This window comes from Carassius carassius, chromosome 40 (genome assembly GCF_963082965.1).
Source record: "Carassius carassius chromosome 40, fCarCar2.1, whole genome shotgun sequence".
In the NCBI taxonomy this organism is placed as follows: Eukaryota; Metazoa; Chordata; class Actinopteri; order Cypriniformes; family Cyprinidae; genus Carassius; species Carassius carassius.
In genome coordinates, this window is record NC_081794.1 from 26,828,213 (window position 1) to 26,854,240 (window position 26,028).

The window sequence follows — 26,028 nt, forward strand, 5'->3', positions numbered from 1 at the left end:
GAGCAGGAGAATAAACTAAATTGACATGTAGGCCTACACTTTTACCCAACAAACTCAAAACAAACATAAAGCGTGACTTGAACTCAACCTTGAACCTCAAGATGGCAGCTTCTTGGCATTCTGTTGCATGTGAAGTTGCTGTACAAGATTTCTATACAATAAAACTCTGATAAACTATGTCAGTTTAACATTATTTTCCAGAGAGAATCCATTTCTTCGAGGGGTCCAGCAGATTAGTAAACACAACAGTGACATCTACTGACTGAAGTACAGAAATGCGGAGTCTTAGTACAGAGTCCATATACTTGGCCTGTACTTATATCATTTATTTTTTTAAATTCTGTAAATATTTCTGTGCGACATTATATCATTCATAAAACAGGGCTGTATTTATAAGGTATTTTAATGTATATTTTTAGATATAATTAGGATAAATATATATTTATAAGATTAATAATAAAGAAGCAAGATATGCACAACTCACATAGGTTTCAGTAGACCCTATTTTCATGTTAAAAAAAAAGATCAAATATGTCCATGGCTGCAGCTGTTGTTTTATTGATGAAAAGTTTGTAACTTATATATATATATATATATATATTATCATAAAAAAAGCTGCTTAAAACTTTATTAAGCATTAAAAGGCTGTTTTATTGATGACTTAAATTTATTAATATAAAATATTAATATATTTTTATATTTTAAACAACTTTATTATGATTTTATATATATTGGTTGTCATTATAAAAAATATTTTACTTATATTATTATTACTTAAAAAAATTAGTAAAAGCATAACGTTGTTGTCATTTTAATTATACACTCATTTGAAAATATTATTGGCTTACTGACTCATAACCTTTATTCTATCATCTTTTATTTATTCATATGTGTTTGTACATTTTATAGCTTTACTTTTTTATGTATAATATACATTTAAAATATACATTTTATTTTTTATTTAAATAAAAACAATAGTTTTATAATAATCCCATTTCATTTTCATATTGTGACAATTAGGCAGTTAAAAGCATATTAATCCTTTTTTACTTCATTTGTATGCATTTTTACTTCATTATTAAACATAATCCACATTTATGAGCCTTTTGTAAACCTGATTAACCTTTATGTATCCAATAAATCAGACTAAAAATAAACAAGACAACGATGTAATTTTATAATGCATTTGTTAATTTATTTGTAAATCCTTGGTCTTCTGCAAGGCAACGATCAGTGGTGTGTGTGCTTTAAAAACGTGTGCAGTTTTTCTCAGCATCATTCTCAGGGAAACAGATGCAGGACGTTTAAGGTCAAAGGTCACAAGTCTCATACAGTTGCTGTTTCTGTGCAAGATCACTTCTAATTGAAATTCTTGCTGATGTTACACCATGTGAATGTGTTTGTTTATGCCTTTCTTACGAACAATACTTTAGCCGTATCCTGTCAAACCTAAATAATCTCACTCGCTTTATGTATATTTGCTGCTTTGAAACAACAACAACAAAAAAAAAAAAAGTCAAAAATGTTCACTTTGCAATGGCTGATGAGCACAATGTTAAAGACAGGAACAAAACAACTTTTTGACACAATGATATCTTTCATAAATTGTAAGACAATAACTCTGAATAAATAAAATGGCATGGAACATTCACATACATGTTTTATCTGGCAGGACGTCCTGTCTGTGCATAAATACAAACCACCTACAGCTTTACAAATTCTACACGCGTCGCTTAATAAAAAATAAAAATACTTAGTTGACCAAATAAACAGACAAAACACTATTTTACAATAACAACAGAAGTCCAACTGGAATGATCCGATGTGAGAAAGACCAAAATAAAATAACCCATTTAAATATGTTATAAAGGAGTCAAAACAATTTACAGTTTTGAAAACTTTAGAAGCCTTAGTATATTACAGACAGATGTGGTCTTTTAGTAACATCGAGGAGGAGTGCATAGCAAAATAGAGCGCAATTATCTTCCAGTCGCGGTGCAAAATCCTGACCGACTGATGTGTAAAAAAGCATCAAACTCAAACATTTAAGGCAGATTAGATCATTTGAAATTGGCATAGTCTGAGAAAATGTCGACAAAGTCCTGTACCACTCTGTAGCAGAAATCATACTGTTCCTGCAGACAGAACCAAAGAACAACATTAATACAAATCACTTTAGAAGAAGTTCTTGTGAAGTATTTAGAATGATTTATTACCACTTTATATGAAATTTATGATTATTGTTGTAATTTTCAATCTTTTTCAGTCTTTTAATATGCATAATATTATCAATTAGTAACGTGTATTTTTATTCAATTTATATCGCGTGGTTCATAATTAGTTATCAATAAAATATAAAAAAAAGTAAAAATTTACATTAAAATTTGTCTTTTAATCATTGCTGATATTAATCAAATTAAACAATATTACTGATTAATGTATACTAATAATGTGTGTTATTATTATTATTATTTGAATAATGTTATATTACCTGTATTAAATCATATTAACCTTAATGAATGAATTCAAATTTAATTATTTATGAAACTGACATTAAAAAGGGTTATAATAATACTCATATTAATTTAATCTGTGTTACTAATTAATTTATACTAATCATTTGTATTATTATCATAAACTATTCTTTTTTTATATTTAATCATAGATTTAATGTAATTCACATGAATTTATACGAATCATTTAGATTACTGTTATTTAAAGAATGTCTATTACTTGATACTACTTAAGTTACCTATATGATAAATTGATTTGTTAATAATGAATCAATAAATTAAGATGCCTATTAAGACTAAGCTGCTTTCAAAATCCTTGGTATGAAAGAGGTCAGTTTACCAGTTTTATTGCCGTATTCCAGCCGAAACTACTGATTAGCGTGATTGATTTTTGATATGTGTAATGGATATGAAGTGTATGAAGGTTTGCACTGACCACTGTCTGCACCATGTGTGGCCGCTGCATTCGTAAACTCTTCACAGTCTGAAACACATCCAGCAAACCCTCGGCTTTCACTCGCTCCAGAATATTACTGAGAGCGATAAACGTACCGGTCCGACCCGCTCCAGCGCTGCAGAGCACACACACATCCCACAGAGACACAACACAAGAACATCAGCTTCAGGAAGGTTTCCAATTAAATGGGAATGTAAAAAATAAATAAATAAAATGTATAATAATAATAATAATAATAATAATACTAATAATAAAACAAAATGCACATTAAAGGGTTAAATTAAGTGTAAGGATTATTATAGTTAAAATAACTATATTTTGAAATAAAATAAAAGTTAATTGAAAATAAATAAAATACATATATAATAACTTTCATATATATATATACACACACATATATGAAAAGTTTAACTTGACACGCTAAAACTAAAATAGAAATGTATATAAAAATTAGTGCTGTCAAATGATTAATCGGGATTATTCACATCCAAAATAGATGATTTTGTTTGCTTAATATGTGTACTGTGTTTATTTATTATGTATATATAAATACACACACACCCACAGTATATATTTTGAAAATATTTACTAATATTATATAAAACATGTCTATATTTATATGCATACAATTTATATATTAAATAAATATTTAATATAAAAAGAATTTGTTTCTGAAATATATACATGCATGTGTGTGTATTTGTAATAAATATAGACAGCACACCTACATATATAATGTAAACAAAAACTTTATTTCTGGATGTGAATAATGGTACTAATGTACACTACTAAAGATGGCAGATACACGATAAATAAAAAACAATTCTCAAATTTAAAATTACAACGAAAATGGAATGAATACACTGAAAAACAAGTCATCAAAATATTACTAAAAACGATGACAGTAAAACTATATTGATACTAAAATACACTTATTTAAAATACTCTTGGGCATAAAAAGGGAAAAAGTCTTTGGCATTGATTTCTCAATTGCTAAAAGTGATTAATAAAGTACATTTCATTCTGAAAAACTTTTTTTTTTGTGTGTGGTTAGGTTTCGATTCTTCTTTATTAATTATAATCAGTACAATTCTACTTAGTCTAAAGCATGTTTCAAGGAATTTGAACAGTAATTTGAACAGTAAAAATAGTGCAACTAATTATTTTAAAATAAAAGCAAATCCAAATAAAAAAAATGTTTTAATCCTGACCAAAGAACCATGAACATGCAAATGCGTTGTTAAATTACTGAAATATTCAGAATTTAAAATCACAAGATCAAAGAGCTTCAGCTGCTAAATGTTTTGGGAATCTGAGGTCTATAGTGGGACTTGATTCAGACAGCTAGTTAAGTGTGTTACCTGCAGTGCACGGCGATGGGGTGGTTACCCGACTGCTGCTGCTGTTTCTGCACCGCTGCGATGATGTCGATCATCCCTTTACCCTCAGCTGGGATCCCGATCTCTGGCCAGCCGTGGAAATGAAAGTGCCGAACCAAACGTGTCTGCTTCTCCTGTCAGGAACACACACACACATGCATTACAATTCAGCCATTAACTCCAAAAATGGAGTTTGAATGCAGAATGCAAACATTAAAAAAAAAATGGCAATGCAAACCAGCTCATAATGCGCACTCACCGGGCCGAATGTGAGCAGCAGATCTCGGAGACTGAACGTGTCACACAGTGTGTCTCCCTTCATCTCCACTGTGAAGTCTCCATAAGTCACTGAGTCCTCAGTAGGCCAGTACTGAAAACACTTGTCCTGCAACACACACACACACACACATTTCAAATGACAAAGCTGACAGGATTTGCTTTGGGAAGTCGTGTGAGAGTGGATTTGTAAAGTGTGTGTGTGTGTGTGTGTGTGTGCGTGTGTGTGTGTGTACCTGATCTCGCTCCTGCAGTTCTGTCAGCATCACGATCGAGTGACACTTCCATTCCCAAACCATCCTCCAGAAATCATCCACCGTGTGTGCTAGAGGACCCTGTGTGGCGATGAAATAGTCCTTCTGCCGGTACCCCTGCAAAACACAAGCACACGACGATAATATGAGCACTGCAGACCAACACAAACTGGCTTCAGAGTAGAAATAAAACAGGAAAGTGCCATTTTATCAGGAACTGCAACATAACAGATTGATCAAAAGTGATGGTAAAGACATTTATAATATTACAAAAGATAAATGCTGTTCTTTTGAACTTTCTATACTTCAAAGAATCCTGAAATGTATTGCAGTTTCCATTAAAATATTTGGCCGCAAAAATATTTTCATCATAATAATTAGATATGTTTCTTGAGCAGCTAATTAGCATATTAGAATGATTTCTGAAGGATCATGTGCTGAAAATTCAGCTTTGATAACAGGAATAAATAAGATTGTAAAATATATTGACAGAGAAAATTGCTATTTTATAAAGATCACATTCCATGAAGATATTTTGTAATTTTCTTACTTCGTAATATTCATTGCTAAGAATTCATTTGGACAACTTTAAAGGTTTTTTGTTTTTAAATATCTAGATTTTTTTGGACCCTCAGATTCCAGATTTTCAAATTGTTGTATCTCCGCCAAACTTTTTTGTTCGATTCTAATAAACCATACATCAATGGAAATGAAAAATTGACAGGGCCATTTTTATTTATTTATCTTTTAATTTTATTATTATAATTTTTTATATAACAGTTTGTCACTATTATGCATGGAAAAATTGCAAAATAATTCCATCTGTCATAAGGACACAAATAATACATTTTTAAATTATAAAATTATGAAAATACAAGTTCATGGTTGGTAAGAGATATATATGGTTGGTGTAAACTGGCAAAAAGTTAATTTCGGACCCAGTCAGAGTTACCCAACCACACTCAAAAACCTTTCTGAATTTTTTAAATGATAACAAAAAAACATTAACTTAAAACATCCCTGGTCTTATAAAAAAGAAAAAACAATGTTTATTTGCATGACATTTTTATTACAACCCGCGCCTGTAACTTGAAAAGAGTAATAAAAAACTCACATCAATGAAAGAAGCGTTGATATAATCGGTGAACTCCTGCCCTCTCTTCATCGAAAGGATGACTCGGTTAAAATCATCTGAACGAATGAATGAGAAAAGACAAAAATTCACCTCTAGTAAAACCTCTGGTGCTTTGAACTGCCTGTCACAAGCAGAACAGGAAAGGGAAGAGAGATTTCTGAGCAACTTCCTCGTAAACAAACCCAGCAGCATACATTTCAGATGAAAGGAAGAGATTAAATATTTTTAGCGCTTTTAGGCTTTTGATCTTCACAAGCACAGATGATCTTAAACTCACATGGAATGATCTGAAGGACTCTGTTCTTCTTCATGTTGGCAGGCAGGTTGCCCATCCTCATGTTTTCCTTCATTATACGCATGTTTGTCAGTTTCTGCAAAGCCAAGGTTAAAAATGCTTTAATAATCTGTCAAAACCAGATCAGTAAACTATTACACCCCTCTAATTTCCTCACCTTAAACTCTTCCTCCAGGCCCACACGGTCCAGCGGCGCGCTGGTGTTGTGAAGTTTATCCAGGTGACCCTCCAGAGAGGAAACGTCCAGCTCCGTGTCTCCGTACAGGAAGTACTCCAGCAGAGCCTGATAGACGAAGGAGTACTGCAACTACAACACAAAGCAGATGTTCAGTTCAGCGTTAAGCATGCGTGACTTCTAGGAACGACTTCTGTCACCTGTTTATTTTATAATAACATCATGCAAAAGCCAATGAGATGCTCTACTCACATCTGTCTGAATGAGCTGCGATCTCTGCTCACGTATTCTTGACACGAAGCCGAAGACGTCCACCTTCTTTTCTGCATACATCATGTCAATCATGGCATCGATGACGATGAACGTTCCTGTCCTGCCCACGCCGGCACTGACACACACAGACAGAATTATTTACAACATGAACAATCACAACATGATTATATTCACTTGCTGTGAATGATTCGTCAATGCAATTTTTTTTTTCCAAAAAATATTATTTTTTCAACCCTTCTTTTGGAAACAATTATCATACAGAAACCACTCTTTCACAAAATAAGTCAATGATCTTGATTTATAAAAATCATAGAAGTGTATACATTTTTATTTTTAATCTTATTATTTTATATTATTTAAAAAAAATACATTTTATCTTTTATTTAGACAACCATCTTTCTTTCTTTCTTTCTTTCTTTCTTTCTTTCTTTCTTTCTTGTTCACTGTAAAATTATAATTAAATTTCACATTAAAATAATAAAATAAATTAAAATTAATACTAATGTAAAAAAAAAATTATGTATTTATTTACCACCTTTTCATAATATAAATCAATGACCTTGATGGATAAGGAAAAAAAAATCTAGTATAATATTGTGATTTGTTTATATTTGATAATATATTTATAAATATAAATATTATTATATTATATTATATTATATTATATTATATTATATTATATTATATTATATTATATTATATTATATTATATTATATACCACATTTCACAATATAAATCAATCATCTTGATGGATAAACATCAATAATTTCTTTAATAGAATTTTTTTAATTTTCTACTTTGGTTTTATATTATACATAAAAATAAAATTATTATTCTATATGTAGAGCATTTATTTAGCATTTTATGTTGAAAATTAGTATAGGCATTTTTGCTCCACTCCTGAGAATTAAATTATTAAACACGCACAAATAACTTATGTTATAATTGAATTCATGCTAAAATTAATATTTAACTGTTTATGTCACTGTAGCAACTGAAACTCAAATTTTTGGTGAAATCTGCAAGACCTTTTTTGTAAGTTGTCCTTTTTTGTGACATTAACACAGTATGAAAAAAAAAAAAAACAGTTTTTACTTCAAATAAATTCACAATAAGTGCAAATGAGGAATATAAAAAAATATTTCTGCAGACAAACAATAACAAACACTTGCAAACATATTCCCTTTGCCCACTAGAGGGCAGGAGTGATCAACTGTGTGAATGAATAACCCCTCAATAGGGCCTTTGAGAGGAAGTGAAGTGTGTGGTATTGCTGCTGACGCTGTGTTTGGTTGTTCAGGACACAGACACTGATGAAAGAGGACAGACCAGCCATTGTGTCACCAACATAGCCACTGACCTACATCAGTTCACTTTCTATATGTGAACAATCAGCAGCGAGAAAAGACCTTCATTCACCTAATTCAAATCACATGCTAATCGTTCTGAATAATGTATATCATTGTCTGATCAAATAAATTATGCGTGCGTGACCGACTGACGCAAAAGGGTCTGCGAGGTCTCAAAAATAATTACTGTGGATGGAAGTTATGTAAAATTTGTCCTTTTTACTGAAGTTTAAATTCAAACATTCTGCAAGTTACTGTTACTTTTTGAAAGTAAGACATTTGATCAGCAAGTTTGGGCTCTTGATAGAGCTTCAATGCCAAATCTTAAGGCAAAAAAGAAATTAAAAAGCTTTTGAGATACTGCCAAAAATCTGAGTCCAGTTATGCATTGTCATTTAATACTTATTGTGATGGTTTTGTTTTAAATATTACATATTAATAATAGAAATTTCACAATAATTATATATTTCTATAATCCATTTCTGCAGCTAATTGCTTAAATATAGTATAAATACATTACAATAATATTGCTTCCTTATTATGTTAACATTTAATTTAATTAACATGTGTGTGTGTGTGTGTGTGTATATATATATATATATACACACACACGTTTGTTTTTGTGAAAAGTTGTTTTTATACTGTACAAACTGTATATTCTTTGGCCCTACACCAACCCTACACCTAACCCTAACCCTCACAGGAGACTTTGTGCATTTTTACTTTCTCAAAAAAAAAAACTAATTCTGTATAATTTATAAGTGTTTTGAAAAATGGGGACATGGGTTATGTCCTCATAAGTCACCCTCTCCTTGTAATACCTGTGTCATACCCATGTCATTATACTGAGTTGTGTCCTGATATGACACAAAAACATGCACATATATATATGTGTGTGTGTGTGTGTGTGTGTGTGTGTGTGTAGTAGAAACAGTTTTGAGTTTTGAACTACAGTTTTGAGTTAATCTAGAGCACAAGACTAACCGAGCACAAGACACATTACGTGCATCTTCGCATGAAGCTCTCACAGACCAAAACATGTCACACTTCACATTTAAAAGATCAAACTTCACACCAGACGTGTCGCTCTCCACAGCTCCAGTTCTCGTCTGATGTTCTGGTCACAGTCTTGTATTTCTGTACAACGGTCACGCGAAGCACTACCCACCTGCAGTGCACCACGATGGGCCCGACCAATGCCGGGTTCACCTGCTTCACCTTCTTCAGGAACTTCAGCATGCCGATGGGCGAGAAGGGAACGCCGAAGTCAGGCCAGCTGGTGAAGTGAAGCTGCGTGACCAGACGGGGTGTTTTGGTGCCGTCGCTGGCCTGCTGCGGTGGACACAGAGACGGGTTAGAAGTGTGCATGGTGACACAGGAAACAACACACATATACACGCACTAATGATGAGCCACAAACACAGAATTAACAGAGAAAATCCCCTACAGAATCATGCACATATAACAGCAGCAGACATTATATCTCTAGCTCATGTTCAGACTTACATATTGCACACAGAATTTGCGTATGGTGTAGTCCACCAGAACTGTAATGTCTTCCACAGCAACACGGACGTTACCATATGTCCAGCATCCCTGATCAGGCCAATACTGATAACACTTATCCTACAGAGAAAAGCACAGCACATTTATACCACTAGTTAACACTAGTTTTTTTTTTTTTACCCTCCTCTGTCCCTCCTGAACCTATAACAAAAGTGTCTTTCATGGTTCAAAAATTACCCAAAGGGCTAAAAAGGAAAAAAATAATAATTTCTAGTCCTGAAATATTATATTGAACAACTGTTATACTTTTTTCCCCTAAATATTTATGTAGGGTTTTTTTTGTGTGTGTGTGATTTTGTATTATATTTACATATTATTCTGGATATTTTTTAAATAATTTTCTTAAAATAAATTAAAAAACTTCTTACTTTCTTTTTTAATTGTATTAATATAAAAATAAATATTTGTTTTACATGTATCGAATACATGTAATTATAAATAATGAATTATTAATAATTATAGATTTTTTAAATATAGAAAATTTAAATATAGAAAACTTGTTTTAGTTTTCATAAACAAATAAATAAATAAAATTAAGCTAATAAAAATCCAGCCAACCTGCTTTGTTTTAGTAGCAAAACTATAGCTGCTAGTATAATTATCAGTATATTAGTTTCTTTCTTTCTTTCTTTTGTAATTTTATTAATGAGTAAAATATAACTAATAATATAACAGTTAGCATTCAAATGTGAAAATATCTGAAAAGACAATAAATAATAAACTATCGAATGTACTATATAGTAATGTCTGTTAATGCTGTTAATTAAAGTCATATAGTGTCACCCAAAATGCAAACAAAAGACAAGAAAACAGTGCCATGAACATCTTCTGCTAATCATCATAAAACAGAGAACATGACAAGGTCAAAACATTTCACTCTGTAGATAAACATAAGCGCATTACATGTCAATCCTGTCGAGAAACCAGTCCAACACTGGCACTAAACAGCTGGAAGTGCATTAGAGGAGTAAAGGTGACTTCTAAGACACCATGATGCTAATCTGAGCTCTTAAAACAGTCTGTCTGTCAATCAGCATTATCCAGCCCGAGAGCGCAGGATAATTCTCTCTTAATGAGAGTTTGCCGACTAATTAGGTTAAAGCCAGAGAGAGCTTCATCAGCCATTATTAAAATTATCGATTCCAAGCCCGAACCCAAAGCTTATTTTAATCTCCTCTCCGTCTCATTGATTCGTCTTTCTAGAGATGCTCACGGCTGTGATGGAGAAGAAAACGAGTTCTGTGACATCTGAACATCCGAGACCATCCAAACAGAGACACTTGTGGCTTATTACTGAAGATGATCAACAAATCGGCTTTATAGAAAGCGAAATCAAATATAATTTACTGGCTCTGTAGTCATTTTATTTCCATACTGATGCTAGTTTAAACTATATGGAATAAGTATGAATGCTGTGCAAAAATGTAATACATTTCAAAATGATAATTTAAATAAAAATTATAATTTTTTTAATTACAAAAAAGAAAGAAAAAAACGACATATATATATTTCTTTTTTATTATTATAATTATTTATATATATATATATAATTTTTTTTTGGATGCAGATTTAGAAATCTGATTTGTTTAATCCTCTTGTTGTGTTTTGGGTCAATACAACTTTCAAACTGCTCGAAATACTGGTCCAATTTATTTCTTCTTGAAATTTGGTGAATATTTCTCATTTAGGGCCATGAATGTGCGTGCAAAGTTTCCACACATGGATGTGTTTTGGAAAGGCTGTATGAAAAGTGGTACAGATTTTTGTGTTTTATTGACTCCCATTGGTTTCCATGCAAGTTCCCGAAAAAAATGTACACTTTTAAAAACAATAGAGTAAAGTAAAATAATTTAATAAATAAATAAACACATTTACTGTATGTTGTCAAACACTAACATATGGAATACTAAAATGAACTAAGAATCTAAGAAGAGTCACTACTGTTTCTTTATATAAGGGTGTTTTTGGTTGCTGTTTCTGAATTTCCATTATTAGACTGTTTTAGCACTGAAAAAAAAGTGTGAGAAACCTATTTTACTCTTGAAAGAGAACCAGGCATAAAAAGGTAGAAGTACAAACAGCAATAAATACTATACTACCAAACACACAAGGTACAGATAATGAAAGATACTATTTCTACTTGTAGTATTTCTACTTGCAGTCACTACAAGTAGTCATGGCAAAAGGAAACGGAACAGAAACCCCCCAAAAATTACCCTTACCTCTTTTCTCTCTTTCAGATTAGTTAGCATTACAATAGTAGCTGATTTCTGTTCCCATATCATTCTCCAGAAGTCTGCAGTCGTGTCTTGTTTCGGACCTGAAACACAGAGGTCATCATATCAAGTCTTATTATAGCTACTGAAACTTTTGTCTGTCATTTGAATGCTCACCAAATCTTATTTTTACATTTAAATCCACTCACCTTGTGCTGCAATGAACTTATTCTTATCTGTATAACCCTGGGAAGGAAGAAGAACTAGATTATGGAACATATATGTAAATGCAAACAGGGGTGCATATATTTTGTTTCACTAAATGATGCAATGCATTACAACAAAAAAGGTTTTACATTCACATGCTCAAGTACACACAGTATGAATGCATGTTTGAACACTGACGCATTGAATCTTCACAGTGCACTGATGCATTTCTACACTTCTACAAATCACTTACATCGATATATGATGCATTGATATAATCTGAACACGGGACTCCATCCATCTGTGTTAAAATCACTCTGGAATGGTCATCTGGATAACAGGAAAGACCAAAAATCATGTTTATTTCTACACATAATCACATATTTGATTGCTCCTTCTCAGGCCCTCATGGAAAAAGTTTAAAAGACAAATGCTTTTGAAACTGAAAAATAAAAGGAAAAAATGTAAATGCCATGGATGTGGGCTTAAGGAACTGAAAGTGATGAATGTTTTATTTGGAGAAGTTGTGTTAGATGAGCAAGGGCGGCAGCAGCACTCAGTCTGATGTCACCCAAATCAACATGTGGGCAACAACAAGCACAGCAGCAGAGCATCATTTACATCACTAAATCATTCATATCATATATGTATATACAAGGGTGAACCTCTGTTTTTAAGGGTGTACACTGAGGCTGTTTGGGGTCTGCCAGACAGTAAAATGTGACTTAGAAAACCTTTTCATCTGTAAATACTACATATGCACATTAACAGTTCTGTCTATTTATATTTTCTTTTTCACCATATTTTATTTTAATTATTATTTATTGTCTATTCTCTTTATTATTAGTGTATTATTACCTTAAATAATATGTATGTCTTGTGTGTGTAAACACACTTGACAATGAAGCGCTTTCTGAATCATATTTTGTACAAAAATCCTGTAATTTGTTGGTTTGATGTTTTTTTTTTATTCCCAATTTTATTTCATTTTTACGTAATATTTTTTTTTTTTTTTTTACTCTACAGGTGTACAGGTTATTAATTTTTTTACACATTTATTTGCCTCTATTTGGGGTGTGTGTGTGATTCTTTTATTGCAACTTAATTTCTGTGCATTGTGGGTGATTTTGTGGTTTTATTTGACAAAAAAATAAAAAAAATAAAAATAAAAAAAACCTTCCCCACCCACCCCACATCCTAGGTGTGACTCATTCTCATGTTTGTGAGTTGATATAGCACATGTGAAAAGAGTTATCCCATTTAGACGAAGGGTATTTTTTTGAAGCAAATGTCATTTGGTGTCCCGAAATACCTTGAACATCTCACAAAAGTAAAAAATAACTATGTCTACAATCCAAAACAAAGAGAAAAATTATACTTGTAATTATACTACCCTTTTTCAATCCACAATTTTCTTTAAAGTTAATGAATCTTTTATATATATATATATATATATATATATATATATATATATATATATATATATATATATATATATATATATGTATATATATATATATATATATATATATATATATATATATATATATATATATAAACAGTATATGTGTGTGTGTGTTTGAGAGAGAGAAAGAGAGACAGAGAGATTGTCTCAGAGATTCTTACAAGGTAAGATGTTGGGATATCTGTTCTTCTCCTTGTTTTCTTCTTTATTGGCCTGTTCACATGTTCCTTGTGTCGAACCCCCTGGTAATGACTGTCAACAATACAGAATACACGTTAACACTAATCCAATGCCATACCTCTATAATCTTATATGCCAAGTCAAACATTTGAGACTGTCAGGGAATAACAGATGCTGTACACTTTCTGCTTATAAAAAAAAGCGGTAGCACTTTATTTTACAGTCCTGTTCCCCATGTACATACTATGTACTTATTATAGTAATTAGAATAACTATGTAATAACTAGGTACTAACCCTGAACCTACCCCTAAACCTAACCCTACCCCATGTAGTTACCTTGTATTAACAGAACTTTCTTAGATAAATACCCTGTAAGTACACTATAAGTACATGTACGTACACGTACTGTAAAATAAAGTGCAACCAAAAAAGCATTTCATCCATTTAATTCAACTGACACTCATTGCAAACTGAGCGTTATTTGATTTCACATAATTTTATTGCACATTAATTCTTACAGAACTTTGCTTTTTAGCAAACCTGATCATGCTATTTCAAATTCCCACCAAACCTGTCATTTTGTTATAGCCTAAATGGATGATATTACTGGCGCTTTGTTCTTGTATGTACAGGCCATTGTTTAACCAGCAGATCCACTTCAATTCTGACTTAAATTGTTTAAGTGGCCATTAAGATTGTTGAGCATAAACATGGTTTCCATGGGACAGAAAATTCACATGGTTCATTCAGTGTGTTCCTGAATCACAGCCTGTGAGAGGAGCGAATCTTGAATCATGCATCTAAAAGCAGGAGCGAGGGGCTTTCTCAAATGACTCAATGCCTGATGACTCCTCAACATCTCAATTCCAGTAATTCTAAGTGGGAAATGAGAGCAGTTGAGCTGTCAGCAAATGTGGAAGGATATCTGCTGATCCATATGAATGCATGCTTCTGCCAGTTAATAATGGCACCATAATGCACCATCAGCTCCTTTACGAGCAGCAAACAAAATAACAGTCTCTCTCACAAAACACACAAAAACACAAAGTGCTGAGCTTTCAGCAGCATGAGTGATGTAATCAGCCTAAACTACAATAATGATCATCGTGATTGGTGTTTTCTTGAAAAATCTATTAATTGATAGCTAACAGCTGTGTAATTTCATGAATCTTAATATCAATTTGGTAACACTTTATTTTAAGGACCCATTATCGCTATTATCAAGCATGCATATTACCAGCATGCTGGCTGTTTATTAGTACACATGACTTATTCTGCATGAGCAGATTTTAGCCTTAATTCAACCCCATACAAAAACTAATAAGCAACAAACTAAGAGTTTATTGAGGCAATAGTAACAGTTAATAGTTAGTTAATAGCAAGAACTGGACCTCAAAATAAAGTGTGACCATCAATTTTTATACCACAGCAAAACTAATGATACAAACATGCAAATAATAGATAAATATTAAGCAGAATATACAATTATTGGCGTTTAAACTTCAGTGATTTCACTATAAAATAACTAGCAAAGTCTTCAGTGCATCAGTATTAAATAACATATTTAAACAATTTAATTTGTATTTATACTGTTGAGAGTCAGATAAATCAAATGTGCTGTTTTTGTCTCAACTGCATGCATTTGTGTAGCAATTTCCACGTTTTTTAATTAATTTATGGTTTTTAGCCTTCAATGATTTCAATATTAAATCTAATCTGATGCTGTTAAGTTGCATTAAAATCAGTTATTTTTGCCTACATTTTGTACCATTTTCAATACCACAGCAAAACTAATATGTTTAAAGCATTTGGAATTCAATTTCTCTATTAATCATTATTTAATAATATATTAAAACTGATTTGGTGGTGCAGCCCTGTAAAATTAGCTGTTTTTAATATACGTATACATCGTATTTCATATTCACATTCTAAGTTGTTTTTCAGTGTTTTTTACATTTTTTATTTATTTTTGATATATCTATCCATAATCAGTATTCTTTCAAAATACACTCACACTGTACTCTTCCCGGAAGAGTTTCCCATCATCGGCCGAGCGTATCCGATACTCTTCTTCTAAGTGGTCTACAGGAATGGGGAGATATGTTTTGCATGTGGAAGGGGATCTGGGCAGTAAGACCACCGTCTGTTGTTCTGTGGAAGAATACAGTACATCAGTGTTATAAACACTTGAAAAATAAAGAATTTATAGGAGATTGCATGGCTGAAATACATATTTACTTTACAATCAATTCTGAGCTGAGAAACAAAAACACACTCACTCACACATTTTACCAATTTGATTGACAAGTAGTGAAAAAATAAACATCGAACTGCATTACATCTGAAACGGACTTTTTATTTGTAGAACCACGGTTTAAAAACAGAAACGTTCAGATTACTATTTGAGAACACCGCATTCCCTGTCCTTATTTCATATAGTCCTTCATTACTGGTGTGTGCGTGTGTGTGTTGTGTGTGTGTGTGTGTGTGTGTGTGTGTGTGTGTGTGTGTGTGTGTGTGTTATACACATACAGGTGAGGTGTGTACATACATTTGGTCCGTTTTATCAATCAACATGATAAAAAAAACTCTAGAATTAGATTCAGAATGTTAAATTTATTTTATTTATTTATTTTTGAAGAACATGTCAAACTAACGGTCATGGTTTTGTCACCCAGGAAACAAGTAAACACACAAACATGCGCAGACCATCTTTTTTTATTTTATCTTAGAATTGCATGCCTTTGTAAAAGTACTATAGGCATATTTAATTCATGCAGCATATGCATGAATAGAAAGAAACCACCAGTGACCCTCATAGCACCGAAAGAAACCCACAACCATTAAGTTAGAGGTTAGAGCGGGTGAGATGTTAGACATTACAGAGTTTAGACTATAAACCTCATGCCCGTTCATGAGAAACTGCATATACCTGACCTTCTGACGGCCAGCCAAGATCATCCTCATCCTCATCTTTATCCACATCTATATATTCCTCTACACAACATACAGCACACACAAACACACAGTGTTACATCAGCGCTTAGACTTAAAGAAATAAAACCATTGTTCTCCTGCATAAAAAGAGAATGTTTGCAGACTTTAACTTTTTAAGAAAAGAATACTTTAATTGAACAAGGATTAATTTTATTGATCAAAAGTGACAGTAAATACATTCATGATTCTAGAAAAATATTCTATATCAAATAAATGCTGTTATTTAATCAATCAAATAAACCTAAAAAATAAAGAAAGTATCAGGGTTTCCACAAAAATCCAAAGAGGCGTTTTCAACATTAATAATAATAATAAATGCACATTAGAGGATCATGACAGGATTAGGATCCTGACTGTAATGATGCTGAAAATTCAGCTTTGCATCGCGGGAATAAATTACATTTTCAAATAGATTCCAATTGAAAATTAATAATATTTCACAACATAACTGTATTTTTTGAATGTTACTGTACATCAAGAGCCAAACAAAAGTTGGCACAGAAAGCTGGAGAACGTCGGTAAACCACTTCCTTTACACAGGTGTGACGTTCAACATTTATCTCTAGCGTTTCCTGCGTGTTAACAGTGTGTCGTTTTTCATCTCGGCTCACAAAATATTCCTTGAGAGAGAGATTTCCGTCAGGATAGTAGGAGAGAGAGTGCAGAGGACATCTATTACATAAATCTGCTAGACCGTCGACAAGATCTGCGGCGACAACCAGACTCTAGATAAGCATAAAATCTGAGCAACATTTGAGATCTGGGCATCTAGAAGGACATTATGAGGGTCTGTCTCCTAGGAGGACACTCCAGGATTCTGGAGACTTCAGTTTGACCCCCGTTTAATCTCACGGCTGTCTAAGAAACCCAATTCTAGTCTTAAACAGAGCTCTTCTCTGATTTTTGGCTAACCATGATCCACAGTTTTTGTGTCAAACAAGCAAACTCTAATAAAAGCAATCAGGAACAACTGTTTAAAAATGAACCTTCTTCCTCTTTCACATGGTTTTAGTCAGATTTGAATATTTTTGAGGAAATATTGATAATGAAACCACAAATAGTATTACAATATGTTTTACAGCGCTGTATCTATGAAACAAAGCAATAAACAAATCAGTTTAGTTATTTGTAATACTGATGTTTTCTTCCTATCTTTAAACTAGAAAAGTGTTGTCTAAAGGTAGAGTTTAAAAGGGAACATTTTAGAAAAAGGTCTCATTAGTTAAATGCATTAACTAACACGTTTGTTGCAGTATTTCTTCATCTTTGTTGATATTAGTTAATAAAAATAAAACCTTTCATTGTTAGTTCATGTCAGCAGGTAACATTAACAACAAAAAAAAAATTTTCATTGTTGCAGTAATTCGTGTTAATTAATGCAGTTAACTACGCTAACAAACAAAACCTTATTGTTAAAGTCTTCTTTTTTTTTTTGATAAGTGGGCCATTTTTACTCTGTCATCTCAATGGCAGAACGTGCCTGCACATGAATTCACTGTAATTTATGGTTGATTAAGGATTAAATAAAGATTATACCATAAAAACTGTCATCTGCAAATCAAACACAACCATCCATTTAAAAAGGTTTGGTCATTCATTCAAACATTGGGAATGCAGATGAGCATAATCATCACCATAAAATCAGCATAAAAACCATAGTATGACCCATAAGCCTCAGCCAAAGTGAGTTTTTTGTGTACTTATAGAGTCGTTTGATACAGAATAGCACATGTAGCTCACAAAAAAGCTCACGTCCTGCTCTCAAAACATCTTGAGGCAACAGGAAACCGAATATAGCGCATTTGATAAAGTGAAACTTGCCAAGACCTCTTACTTACAACAGAGCTCTCAAAACCACAAGTTGCTTTTGTCATATCTTAAAGAACTAAACTGGTTCGAAAGCAGATAAAGCGACCGATTACCTTGCTCTTCCAGGATGCCATTTGGTATTTTCTTGTCGACAGCTGTGATGACAGCTTTCCTCTGGTTTTTCAACCTTAAAGAAATGAAGAACATAAAGACTGAACATGAGGACAACATGTGAGACAATATCCTAACGTCACATCTGTCTCACCAACGAAAACTTGAGCTCTTTTTCATCAGAGGTGCCGTTTCTCCACAAGCAAACGATATATGACACGCTATCTACCATATAAAAATATGAGGGTTTACCTCGGTGACACCGTGTATGAATAAATATGTGTGTGTGTGTGTGTGTCTGTGTGTGACAGCAGTTCCTGGACCCACCCTTAATCAGAAAGAGGCGGAGCTTGTAAGCATGACAGACAGTTTTATTTTTATTTTTTACAGTGTTTGTGTGTGTGTGTGTAAGTGTCATACCTGAGGAAATACCAGGTCAGCAACCCCAGAAAAAGCACCAAGACGGACAGACTCAGCAGTATGGGCAGGATGAGTGCGCTGGACTGCACCAGGTCCTCTAAAGGAAGAAGGAGAGGCAGTAAAACCCACAGTGAACAAAAGAACAGGAAACTGGCCCGCGAACAGAGCCGCTGGAGCCGGAATGGCCACACTTAGCTGCTCCGGTGCTGAGCGTCTCAGTGAGGTATGGCAACCAGTCAAGCCAAGCCATTATTAGTGATTTAATAGAGAGCCCGGTGCTGTTTGGACTGAGCTCATACATTTAACAGCAGGTTTGACACGAATCACCCACTTAACTCTGAGATCAGCACTTTACTGGAGCCCAAAATCACAGCTTGTGTGATCCACGGCAGATTTAACACAAATGTACACGGTCACACTGATGCTTTTGTGTTGCAGAAACACTAGACATGAGCAAAAATCATCTCTGAGCTGAGAAATGTTACACAACTACAAAAAGTTGGTTTTGGCCACTGAGTTTCCATGACTATTTCAGTCATTTTGTGAGTAATGCCTACATTGTGAAATACATTTTTTGAGGTTGCAATCACTTAAAATAAAATGACAAAAATAAAATGAAAATTGGCAAATGTCTCCCTCTTTACCTCTCTCTCTCTCTCTGTATATATATATATATATATATATATATATATATATATATATATATATATATATTTGAAATGACTAATTATTTCTGAAAACAAAGGTCTGAAAAATGACAAGTAAATTAATAAATAATAGTCAAATAAATAAATAGTCATCATACTAAATTTCTGATGTCAAAGTAACAAATTTTATATCGATCTTTAGCCAAAAGAAATAACATATGTTATAATATAGTATAATGATACAAATATATATTACTAACATAAATGTAAATATATATTTAAAATATTTTTAAGTATAAAATCTGGCACCACCTGTTTTTTCACATATGCTGGTTTTCAAACAAGCGAAGTTATATCAAAATATCAAAATTAATGGGAAACTGGCAGTAGCAAAAAAAGATTATAGTCAAGTAGGAGATTTAACCCCTAATTAACTGATGAATTGATTAAATTGAAGGAAGGGAGGAAATGAATGAATGAATACATCAATGAATGAATCTAAAAATGAACTGGAATTACTTTAAACACAATTTAGCACTATTTGACTGCAAAATGACATGACTGACCAATCAGAATCAAGTATTCTTAAATTGCTTAATAAACTATTTCTGGTATATGACAGATTTGTCACTGTGTATTTAAAGGATTTAGAAAAGAAAACAACAATGCTCATCATATTATTAATACTGTTATTATGAATAATGAGCACTTACCATTGTTTTTTTCGTCTGTTGAAATTGATGTGTTTGGTTGTAGAGTTGTTACTGTCAAAAAAAAAACAAGGACCATTGTGTCTGCAAGAGAAGAAGAGAACATATAAGCATGTCATTTAAAAAATATTTACATCATTTAATGTCATTTCTTTAATTAAATGTGACTCTACATGTCACTCAACAGATCAGGATAGCATAAAGTATTACAACATGGGAAAATGTTGCATTACTCCTCCAATAGAGGTCACCAAAACCTTTCAAATACAGTTCCAGTCCAAACGCTTGAAAGCGGAGAGCATCTCTGTTCTGATATTTAAAACCAAATGAGATCTCATAAACCTGACTTTCACACAGATTAGACATGATTGTTTACTTTAATCTTATTTAGTTTGGGGATTTTAAGTGTTACACAAACTATCGAGTGGGTTAAACTGAGATAAAACATCCTCACATCTGAATTAATCTGTGAATCTAGAGGTGTTCAAACATCTCATGCTTTTTATTACCTAAAAACGTTCTGCATCATGCTTTCAACCCAAACTAATACTGAAAGTGATTCTTGATAGTAAACCATCAGATATTCAGAGCAAGCTTTTGAGCGTATCTTCTCTATCTGGAGGGCAGATGTCGTGGGCTACTGGACAGGAAAAGCCACAAGGATTTGTTCAGTCTCAGCGCTGCTTCAGTGAGATAAGATACTCCACAAAACACCTACACATAGCTCTTCATTGAGAAAATGAAGTGGGAGCTGCTGTATATTCACTAAAGCAATACAACAAATAAATAACAGACCACACTTTCTGCAATGCACACACCACTCCAGGCTAGAGAGAATCCTGTAGGTGTTCAAACACCAACACATGCCCAAATATCAGGAATAAAGTAGGGTAGGTCAAATGAAGTTTAATCTAAAACTATTTCAGGGACTTCTGCATAATTATGCATATAATTTTAAATTTGAGCTGAATGTGAACTGGATATAGTATCTGCAGCATGAAGTCACAACTTAACCCATTTAAGTTCTCAATAAGTCATCAAGAAACTACATCCATAAACATTTTTATTTCTAGAGTTTAACATATTTAAAAGTGAAACAATATGCATAATTTGTTAGTGCAGGTTATTCCAAGAATATAGAATAATTTGAGGTCTGTAAGATTTTTTTGAAAACAGTCTCAAAAGCTGCATTTGAGCAAAAATACAATTGATTAAAAGAAAGTTTAAAATAACAATATTTATGTGAAACAGAATGCAAGCTTCCTGACAAAAAGTATCATTTTCTTTTTATGAAAAAAAATAATAATAATAATAAAGAAAACAATCTTACTGACCCCAATTTGAACACTTTTTAAACTTAAAAAAGCCAAGACCATAAAACAAGGCACAAAAAAACAATTGTTCATCATACAGCTGCAAAAAAGCTAAAAGCTTATTATACATTTAAGAACAACAGCACCCCAAATACACTTTCCTTTATGCATATATATACATTTTAACCCAAATCCGTGATGCTAAAAAAACAACTGCGTTCGTTGCATTATGAGTATGTCTCCCTGGTAACCTCTCAGGCTGCATCATTCATCAGGCAGGGTGTGAATAATGTGCTTTCTGCATTAGCTGCTGAGATAAAGCATGATCAAATGCCGCATTCTGTCGATAGTATCCCAGAGCACGCTGGAGTCTGGACAGCGGCAGAGAATTTGAGTCGATACAGTATCCCCCAGCAATTAATAAAGACCTGAGAGCTGCCTGCAGCAGCACAAAGACTCATGGCAGGATTTTAATGAGAAGAAATGACCCTCCCCGTATCATGTGGTTTGAGGCCGACAGCAGAGCCTGAGAAAACAAGTGCACAGGTAAGCATCCGAGTGCATGCAAATAAATGAACACCATCTTGCAATTTAGCATGTGCTTTCTGTCCAAAAGGATTTCTGAATGCCTGTGGAGACGCCTGGGGTGAGATGCATTGTTCAAGGGCACAGTTTTCCTCAGTGACAACGCTTTTACACACACCTGCACATTGGCGTGTTTTTGCTGGGACACAGTGGGGAACTGTTAAAGTAAGTGGGGCAAATCAGTGAAATGCATAAATCTTGTGTAGCCACACTTTAGAATTACAGTCTCCATCCTTCATCCGCGTCCCACACATCTCTCCGTCAGCGAGCATGTGATGTGTTTGTTCTGGCTGTGCTCAGGACTGGCCTGCTGTCTTTGCCCCCAGTGGATAGGGCACGTCTGAGACTCATTATTGTAAACAGGTCATGAGGTAAAGCTAGCAGACAGGCTCTTTCATTCGAAAGACATTTGCAGACAGCCTTGGGTGAGGCCAATGCCGGAAACACACTTGCACTTGCTGCATTTAATGGTAAGTGTGTGTGTGTGTGTGTGTGTGTGTGTGTGTGTGTGTGTGTGTGTGTATGTGTGTGTGTGTGTGTGTGTGTGTGTGTGTGGTAGTGTAAGCAGCTAACCATGAATTAATGACACTCTGCTGTGAGGTTTTTCAGCCCACACGAAAACTCCCAGCGACCGCTCGCTCTTTAAATAAGGAACGCTCCTCATCATTTCCTTATGCAATCAGTTAAAGCAAGAATGGAAGTATATGTATTTTGGTTTATGAAGTGTGCAAATATGTACTTGTGTGAGTCGATTGCATCAGACTAAATTCTCAGCACACCTAAATCTATTATACATACAGTATTTCTCTGCTCCAAAACCTCTAAAAACTGAAATGGAAAACTTACAGGAGACAACTCGATTCCAACTGAATTTATCAAAAATACAAAAAATTATGTTAATATTAATAGCATTTAAATAGAAACACACAAATAAATTGGGTGTAACAGTGTATACTAAGTTTTTAAAAAATGTTAACTTTCCCTTGGGGGAAAAGTTAGGACAATTCCAAGGGCCCCTGGCTGACAGGGGGCCCAACAAATAGGTAAAAACTAATTAAAATTTTGTATTATATTATACACTATATAAACCATCATCATCGAGTATATTTCAAATAATAATAAAATGAATGATGTCTTTGATTTTACTTATTTTGGCAATAAAAGTTCAATATCACCATTGACCAAAAAATAAAACATCCATATTGACCGACCACCCCCCTGTATCTGCATGAAATGGTTTGGTCCTGCTTTAGCGCACCAATCAATGCACGGCGCGCTAATAAATAATAAAACGCGAACTAGCGATCTGAAACAATGGCCTCAGAACCCGAAGGGGCAAAGGATGAGGTGAACAGACAAACCGTTTTTCCCGGGAGTCACAATTAGTGGTCGATTAACTTAAAATTAATGAAGGCGGGATAGTTGCTCCTTTTTCACTTCTGTTAAATGGATAGTTCACCCAAAAATTAAAATTGGCATAATTTATTCAAGATTTTCCAAATGTATTCCTTGATTCAAATTTCTCATAAGCTTAATCAATTTGGTCTAAAGAGAGAAGAATTAATGATTATTTTAATTTGAAAACTACATATAAATTAGCTACCACTGTGTTAATGACTTAGCATCATTCCAGGGAGGCATATGCCTTTCACCTTGTTACAACTTGATGAACCACTGAAACGATTTTGGAAACATTATTTTAAGGTAAAAAATATGTTACATAGTGTTGCTTTAAAGACATTTTTATGGTGGCTTTTAATCTTGCATCAAATAGTGAACTGCATACTGTATGCAGAATTGCCGTTACAAATCCCCAGCAGTAAATATTGTGCTAGTACTAGTATTGAACTACAAGCAGCAAAACAATTGCAAGCCTTTGATAAGAGTTATGTAAAGCTTTTGATGGGACAGTTAGGTCCTAGAGATGTGGTGACAACAGCTGCGCAGAGGGGGCCCAATTAGATTTTTTTGTCATGGGGCCCAAAATTCCTGGCAGCGCCCCTGTGTGTGTGTGTGTGTGTGTGTATATATATATATATATATATATATATATAACCCAATAGCTGTGTATTTTATTCTTATTAACTTTAGACACAATAAAGCCAACATTTATAAAACAAAAATCATTTCATAGCTTTAGTACATGTCTTAAAATGATGTTTTAAAATATAGCATTCTCTCTCTCTCTCTCTCTCTCTCTCTCTCTCTCTCTCTCTCTCTCTCTCTCTCTCTCTCTCTCTCTCAAATTCAAATTAGCTTTATTGGCATGACTTGTACAGTATTGCCAAAGCATTGGCAATTACATAGGCAATGAACAAATAATCAATAAAATTAAACAGTAAACAAATGTATGAATACATTTATACAAAAATGAAAAAAAAAAAAAAAAAAAAAAGGAATCAGTATCAAATGTAAAAAAAATAAAAAATAAAATAAATAAATAAATATATATATATATATATATATACACATACATACATACACACACACATATATATATATATATATATATATATATACACATACATACATATACACATATACATATCTACATCAAACAATCAAAATATACAATTATTTATCCATCTGAGGTTCCACTGGTTGTCCTCATTTCATGGCATGTAAAGACATACTTTGCAGCAATTATCTCACATTTGGGCATTTCTCCCAGTATGTATGGGAGTTTCTGTGTGTCTGGTATGTTTTCGAATTCAGGGTATATTTGGGAAATGTTTTCAAAGTGTTTTTGTCTGATTGTATTGTATTTGGGGCATGAGGTCAGAAAGTGCAGCTCTGTCTCGATCTGTCCCCGGTCACACTGGGAGCAGAGTCTCTCCTCCGGTGGGAGCCAGCTCTGTCTGTGGCGACCCTTCTCTATGGCCAGGCTGTGTTCACTCAGTCTGTATGTTGTCAATATTTTTCTCAGTTTAGGGCATTTTATTGTTCTCAGGTAATTTGCCAGTGTGAATTCTCTTTTTAGGGTCAGATAGCATTGTACTTTACTTTGTGTTTTGGTGGTTTCTTTCCAGTATTGGATATATTTTTCTTTCTGCTTGTTGCTAATGTGGTGTGGTCTGCTTGAGCTGGCGCTGCTGTCCTGAGGCTGCTGGGCACTGGTGACTGCAGAGAGCCTCAGGACCAGCTGGCTGAGGGGACTCTTCTCTGGCTTCAGCTCCTGCAAGGTTAGGGCTTTGTGATGATATGTCTGGGGGTTAACTGATTTTAAGTGATTGTAAAATTTAATTGATCTTTTTTGTATTTTGAGTAAGAGGGGGTATTGGCCGAGCTCTGCTCTGCACAGGTTATTGGGTGTTTTTCTCTGCACCTGTAGGATGCTCTTACAGAACTCGGTATGGAAAGATTCTATGACTGTTTTGTCCCATTTGTCAAATTCATTATTAAGTTTTGGCCCCCAAATTTCACTACCATATAGAATTATTGGTTCTAGTACAAATTGGAAAATTTTTAGCCAGATTTCAATTGGAATATAGATTTTAATGTTTCTTTTTATTGCATAGAAAGCCCTCCTTGCTTTGTCCCTCATATCTTTCACAGCCATGTTGAGGTTCCCTGTGTATGTAATGTTGAGGCTGAGGTAAGTGTAGTTTTTTGTGTGTTGTAATTTAGTGGTGTCTAGATAGAAATTGTGTGTAACCTGATTTCTGTATTGTTTCTGAAAGATCATTATCTTAGT

At 33.5% G+C, this 26,028-nt stretch overlaps 1 protein-coding gene across 4 annotated transcripts in view; it reads right to left on the bottom strand.

Moving 5' to 3' along the window:
• Positions 1 to 1,170: 1,170 nt before the first annotated feature.
• The window catches only part of LOC132122481 (receptor-type tyrosine-protein phosphatase epsilon-like), a 75,300-nt gene continuing 50,442 nt past the window's right edge, over positions 1,171 to 26,028 (bottom strand). For 3 of the 4 annotated variants that reach the window (XM_059532814.1, XM_059532812.1, XM_059532813.1), the window contains 19 exons: positions 20,440 to 20,520; positions 19,080 to 19,176; positions 18,662 to 18,735; positions 15,757 to 15,893; positions 13,723 to 13,813; positions 12,350 to 12,426; positions 12,099 to 12,135; positions 11,896 to 11,993; positions 9,614 to 9,733; positions 9,276 to 9,439; positions 6,737 to 6,872; positions 6,467 to 6,616; positions 6,292 to 6,385; positions 5,994 to 6,070; positions 4,862 to 4,996; positions 4,609 to 4,734; positions 4,332 to 4,483; positions 2,950 to 3,085; positions 1,171 to 2,135 (listed from right to left, as the gene is read on the bottom strand). In XM_059532814.1, the coding sequence (XP_059388797.1) occupies positions 2,061 to 2,135; positions 2,950 to 3,085; positions 4,332 to 4,483; positions 4,609 to 4,734; positions 4,862 to 4,996; positions 5,994 to 6,070; positions 6,292 to 6,385; positions 6,467 to 6,616; positions 6,737 to 6,872; positions 9,276 to 9,439; positions 9,614 to 9,733; positions 11,896 to 11,993; positions 12,099 to 12,135; positions 12,350 to 12,426; positions 13,723 to 13,813; positions 15,757 to 15,893; positions 18,662 to 18,735; positions 19,080 to 19,176; positions 20,440 to 20,515 (2,052 nt within the window). In that variant the 5' untranslated portion in view covers positions 20,516 to 20,520 and the 3' untranslated portion in view covers positions 1,171 to 2,060. Of the gene's footprint in view, positions 2,136 to 2,949; positions 3,086 to 4,331; positions 4,484 to 4,608; positions 4,735 to 4,861; positions 4,997 to 5,993; positions 6,071 to 6,291; positions 6,386 to 6,466; positions 6,617 to 6,736; positions 6,873 to 9,275; positions 9,440 to 9,613; positions 9,734 to 11,895; positions 11,994 to 12,098; positions 12,136 to 12,349; positions 12,427 to 13,722; positions 13,814 to 15,756; positions 15,894 to 18,661; positions 18,736 to 18,813; positions 18,962 to 19,079; positions 19,177 to 20,439; positions 20,521 to 26,028 lie in introns of those variants that run through there. The other variant, XM_059532815.1, reaches the window with a different exon arrangement.